Source organism: Tinamus guttatus, unplaced genomic scaffold (genome assembly GCF_059628265.1).
Source record: "Tinamus guttatus ecotype Peru unplaced genomic scaffold, ASM5962826v1 Tinamus_guttatus_pri_ptg000151l, whole genome shotgun sequence".
Taxonomy (NCBI): domain Eukaryota; kingdom Metazoa; phylum Chordata; class Aves; order Tinamiformes; family Tinamidae; genus Tinamus; species Tinamus guttatus.
The window spans coordinates 217,102-223,101 of NW_028288685.1; the positions used below are offsets into that span (position 1 = coordinate 217,102).

Below are 6,000 nucleotides of genomic sequence, written 5' to 3' on the forward strand. Positions count from 1 at the left end.
TGGAGGCCTGTGGCTAGTGGGGTCCCCCAGGGGTCAGTCCTTGGTCCAGTCCTGTTCAATGTATTCATCAATGACCTAGATGAAGGCACAGAGTGCTCCCTCAGCAAGTTTGCTGATGATACCAAACTGGGAGGAGTAGCCGATACCCCAGAGGGCTGTGCTGCCATCCAGAGGGACCTGGACAGACTGGACAACTGGGCGGTGAAAAACCTCATGCAATTCAACAAGGCCAAGTGCAAGGTCCTGCACCTGGGGAGGAATAACCCCAGACACCAGTACAGGCTGGGGACCGAGCTTGTGGAGAGCAGCTCTGCGGAGAAAGACCTGGGTGTCATGGTGGACGACAAGTTGACCATGAGGCAGCAGTGTGCCCTCGTGGCCAAAAAGGCCAATGGAATCCTGGGCTGCATTAAGAAGAGCATCTCCAGCAGGTCGAGGGAGGTGATCCTGCCCCTCTACTCAGCCCTGGTGAGGCCGCATCTGGAGTACTGTGTCCAGTTCTGGGCTCCACAGTACAAGAGGGATGTGGAGCTGCTGGAGAGAGTCCAGCGCAGGGCTACAAGGATGATCAGGGGCCTGGAACATCTGCCCTATGAGGAGAGGCTGAGGGAGCTGGGCCTGTTCAGCCTGGAGAAGAGAAGGCTGAGAGGGGATCTAATCAGTGTATATAAATACCTCAAGGGAGGGAGTGCAGAGGACGGTCATGGTCTCTTTTCAGTGGTGGCCACTGATAGGACTAGAGGAAATGGCCGGAAACTGAAACATCAAAAATTCCATAGGAACTTAAGGAAAAATTTCTTAACAGTGAGGGTGACAGAGCACTGGAACAGGCTGCCCAGAGAGGTTGTGGAGTCTCCTTCTCTGGAGATCTTCAAAACCCGCTTGGATGCAGTCCTGCGCCACGTGCTTTAGGTGTCCCTGCGTATGCAGGGGGGTTGGACTAGATGATCTCTAGAGGTCCCTTCCAACCCTGAGCATTCTATGATTCTATGATTCTATGATCTGTATATAGACTAAATATCTAGTACTACGATATCCTAACAGTAGAATTTGGGAACCTTGACATTCAGCTTTATCTTCTGCTACTTCAAAAGAACCTTCAATTGTTTAGAAACACATTATTACCATCATAGCCATGTCAGCAAAGGCTATCCTGTACCAAATAACACAGGAAGAAAAAAAAAAAAAAAAAAAAAAAAAGACAACAACAAAAAGTACAGAAACCACTTGGTTATAAGCTAAGCTTTTCAAATAAATCAAATACCAATATCAGAAATCTATAGATTTTATAAAGAAATTCTCTCAGGAATAAGTTCTCTTTAGTCCATAAGAATTATTATCCTACCTCAAGGTAGGTTGGTCAGTTGTCGTTCTATGCATAAATACTTTAATATCCCTCAGAAAACATTTTTCATTACACTAACTAGATGCTCTCTAAAACAGACCTGCACTTGTCAAATGCTATACATTGTAATAGAGCATCTGAATTAAGTAGAACTCTGTCTTTACAGCTGGATTTTCAAGATCATGAGGTTCAATGAGGACACAGATTTGGTTAATAAGTAACAGTTACTTGATTTCAGTGAATTGAGCCTTATTATTACACCAAAAAGATACAAGGTGTAACACAACAGATGTACTGATGTTTTAGTTCCAAAATTAAAACAACCCCCCTTCACAGAATATTTCTCCTCACGTCATTTTTTTTTTTTTAAACTTACCATAAAATTCTGTTGAAGAGGAGACCAAGAATACATTATAGGCACAGAAGCAACAGCATTGAGAGTCTTTAGAGGGATGATTTGTTTTGGAAAATCTATGTCGCTGGTAACAGAGCACTGAAATAAGAGGTTGAAATTACACTTACAACAGCAACAGCAAAAAAAAAAAAAAAAAACAACTCAGCATTCAAAATTCAAACTGTTTGTCAAAATTAAACATATCTGCCTCCCAAAATCTTTTTTTTTTTTTTTTTTTTTTTAAGGAAATCACACTAAGAAATTATAAGAACAGGTGAAAAGAGGTAAGAATTTTTTTCAGTATTCTAGTGGTGTGTTTTTTTCCTCGTTATACATAATGATCCAAATGTAAGTAGCAGTGACAGATTCATAGGCTGCTCCTCAGAGTATGCAGCCTGCAATATAGATCATGTTTGTTACCTCAAAACATGGTTTAGAATCGTATGCTGCTATACTGGTGTTTAAAGTGTATTTACTCAAAACATCTGAGAGGCAGCTGAATTTTGATGGTTTTAGATACACTAAGAAACCACATAAATTATGTTAAACTAAACAAACTATACTTCATTGTCAGCAAGACATCTTTTGGAAATAGATGCTCCAAATGTCTTGTTGACTCCTATCCTCTTTCTGTGTCCTCTTTCCACCTGCGTATACTTAATCTTATACTCTATTTTTTGATTATGTTTTTTGTTTACAAAAGCCAGAGGAAAAGTAAAAGTTAACTCTTACTAGACAACTCCGGACATGTCAATAATTTTTAGCTATGGGAATACATATTTTTTTAGCTACAGGAGACTCAAAGTCTTATTCAGCTTTCAAAAAAATAAACATGCCATAGAAATACCAAAACCTTTTCTCAATTAGTCAAACAGCAGTATGAAGAATTCTGAAAAAAGTTCCAAACAAAAGCAATATAGGAACATACACAGCCAGGAAATGTATGATGCAAGATTTGGAGGCAGGTAAAATAAAGTTTAGAACAGCTATCATAGCTACCTGTAAGGAAAAAAGGAAGTGGAGACAAAAGATCTTTCTCCTTTCCAGAAGGGAAAGATGAACAGAGCTTCACATTTCTAAAGAAATACACAAAGTAATGTAACAAACAGTACACAGAGACAGTAGAATGGCAGTAGAATGGTAGAATGACAAAAGTCAATTTTTTTTTTTTCCTAGCTGCAGGTGTATATCAATACTAATGACACCTTAATATTTTTTACCCATCGCAGGTTAGCACTGAATTTTCTAGCTAGCAGTCATCTATGTAGAAAGTTTTTCATATGTTTTTACAGAAAAACGAGAAAAAAAAATATATACTTTTATCTTTGGAACTAGAAGTCTCAGCCTGACAAATAAGCTGTATCAAGATGACTCAACTATTTGGAGCTCAATCTCAGGTACGTTCCCCAGTTGCTTTGCTTTGAAGCTTAGTTAGATGTTTGTTAGCCTAGCACAGCACGTGCTGCGGTCTCTGCTTGTTGCTGACCAGATTAATCAATGGAAGTAACTAAAGACCTATAGACAGGAAAGAAAGGGCTACATCGCCAGTGAGACCCTGCAGTCTTTACCAGACATGTGAAGATTCTCACTGAGACAGAGATTTCATATTAGGTAATTCAAATTCTAGTCAACATACCATACAACTCTGAAGAAATTCAGCACATTAATAAAATGATTAAAAAACTCTCAAAAACCCCACTAATTCTCTCAATTTTTGTACTTTAAATTATGGCAACACTAAAAATCAAGCACTAAAATTCTTCTGATTCTGATGAGACAGCATGGATTTGAATGACGTGATTAGTGATGCACTCATCAATTCAGTCAGGAAATTAACATAAAAGAATACTGAATTCAGCTACCAAAAAAAAAGACGAGTTCCTAATCTTGAGATATACTTGCCATTTATTACAGAATATTATATTATAAAAATTTCTGATCCCACAGTTTATATGTGGTATTTGCCCAAACACATGTACTTCTATATAGACACACACATACATGTAAAGGTGTGTGCAAGTAATTTGGCTTTCAGTCTTGTTTAAAGGAAAATACTTTGGTAAAAGTAACTTCCTGCTTACATTTGAACATTCACACAAACACCCTCTGTGTGTAACACTCCCCACCCCGTTTCCCTTGAAAACCTTACCAGATGAAAAAAGGGAAGTCTAACAAACTTCTTCAAAGAGTTTAACCTATTCACATTAATGTCTTTCTATATGCATCTTACTGAGAAGAGTTATCCCTTCCTATTATTACATGTCAAATATTCTTGAGCTGGCTCAGTTTGACGAAGTGTCTACAGACCAATTGAGAAACAATAAAAATTAACCTGGAGTGAAAGCATAGAGACAGGCTTCAACCACTATCCAAGCTACCCACACAAAAGCTAGTTTAGGTCTTACAACTGCACCGCAATAATGAAAACAGTTTGTCACTATTCTAGCGGTGTCCAATTTGGATGTGCAACATTAAGAGAACACTAACTCAGCTAACTCCTGTTAGAATTGATGTGGCTACATGATTAATTAGCACAAAGAAGGCTTGGTCAAATAATCATGTTCATGACTTTCATGTGCTTTAGTTCAATAGAAACTGAACTACCTTCTCATTTGCATTGTGGGGGGTGGGGTCAACTCTAGCAGGAGTGAGATCAGACTAAATGTCACTGAGAAACAGATTTGAGAAAAAGGCTGCTTAATAATGATCAAAATCATTCAATCTTTCAAAAGTAAAGATACTGTTTCAGTTCTGCGTGTAGTTCAAAGCTAGATAGGATGCTCTTTATTACTTTCCAGAAGTCATCTGATAAAAGAGACTCGAAAGAAAAATATATACCTGCCAAGTCACGGCATGCAGAAAACAAAACAACATCAAACAAACAAACAACTTTTCAGCAATAGAACAAAAACGTGCTGACAACCTTGTAATTGGAATGACCACAACACATGTTAACCAACCTCCCTGGTCCCGCGCAATGAGCTCACAGAAGTCATGATGTGTACAGGCTGTATCCTACGTTGTTTCCATTCTTGATTTAAGATCTCAGTTCTTTCCAGTATCTTCTGACGATTAGAATTAAACATACTCTAAAAAATAAAACATAAATTTTATCCATTACAAATAAATGGCACCTCTTAACCTCTTAAAGCATCGCAGCACTTACTGAAAAGTTAAGCATGAATGTAAAAGATGAAAGAAATTTGCTCAAAACCAAACCATTCTAATTTTGTTTAAATGCCAATCAGTATCTTTGTATCTTTGATTATCCCTTCCTTTGTCTCTAAACATATTTTCATGTTTAGATACTTAAGGTTTAGCATGTAATTACATTCCAAATGGAAATAGAAAGAGTATGGCTATTCCTTTAGCCCCATATTCAGTCTCCAGAACTTCACAGCAAGCCATGCTTCAGAAAAAAATCTCTTTTGATGACAGTTTTTAAACTGAAGAACCAAAATATAGAATACCTTTACTTCATCTGCACGTCGGAACCTCTTAAGCTGCCTCAGTCTCATGTATTCTGATTTCACACGTTTTCGCCAACAGATTGGTCCTTTCTCAGATTTTTTTCCGGTTTGTCCCATGGTTATCCTACAAGTCACAATATCTTGTTAACAGTATGAATTCTGACCAAGCACAAGTTAGAATGATGGGACAGGCACGACAGAGACATTCCTTTAATACCAGACAATTGCAATATAGTCCCAGATAAAAACGGGGACAGAAAAAAACATACTAGAGTGATAGACACTGAAAAAAAAGTTTAGTTACAAGTCAGTCAAAGCATTCAGGTGCCTTAAGCACCACTAGCATATAGTGGTAGTATACTAGTATACAGAAAGATAAGAGATTAAAAGGTAAAGAACCAATCAGGATTCCCACTGGGAAGAGGCATTGGGCTGGCTTGAATCCTTGCAGGCAATCTTGTAAATTAACTTCTGAACAACTATTTTAAGGCAGACAAAAATACTTTGCTTCCTCACAGGGTTTGCCCCCTTCAGACAAATACCACACCCTGCACTAGGATATCAAATGGCGACTGGATAGACATCAAATGAGGACTGGATAGACATCTACCCCAGCATAACTCTCCCAGCCAATCACTCAAGGTCAAAGAAGATCTACAAATTCTACCATATGTGCATAGCTTTGTAACAGCTTAAGTATGAGGCTGTAGGTCTCCTATTCTCTCTCTCTCTCCATCCCTCCCTTAAGTACTCTAATAACATCCAAACTGTCCAGTTGGACACAAATAGGA

At 38.3% G+C, this 6,000-nt stretch overlaps 1 protein-coding gene across 5 annotated transcripts in view; it reads right to left on the bottom strand.

The window, feature by feature from the left end:
* LOC148595117 (histone-lysine N-methyltransferase EZH2) overlaps positions 1 to 5,428 on the bottom strand; it is a 29,572-nt gene extending 24,144 nt beyond the window's left edge. For 3 of the 5 annotated variants that reach the window (XM_088522382.1, XM_088522381.1, XM_088522380.1), the window contains exons 1-3: positions 5,210 to 5,428; positions 4,700 to 4,828; positions 1,722 to 1,838 (exon numbers count right to left, since the gene is read on the bottom strand). In XM_088522382.1, coding sequence (XP_088378508.1) covers positions 1,722 to 1,838; positions 4,700 to 4,828; positions 5,210 to 5,326 — 363 coding nt within the window. In that variant the 5' untranslated portion in view covers positions 5,327 to 5,428. The remainder of the gene's footprint in view (positions 1 to 1,721; positions 1,839 to 4,699; positions 4,829 to 5,209) is intronic. The other 2 variants (XM_088522384.1, XM_088522383.1) reach the window with 1 other exon arrangement.
* Between the last annotated feature and the right edge of the window lie 572 nt (positions 5,429 to 6,000).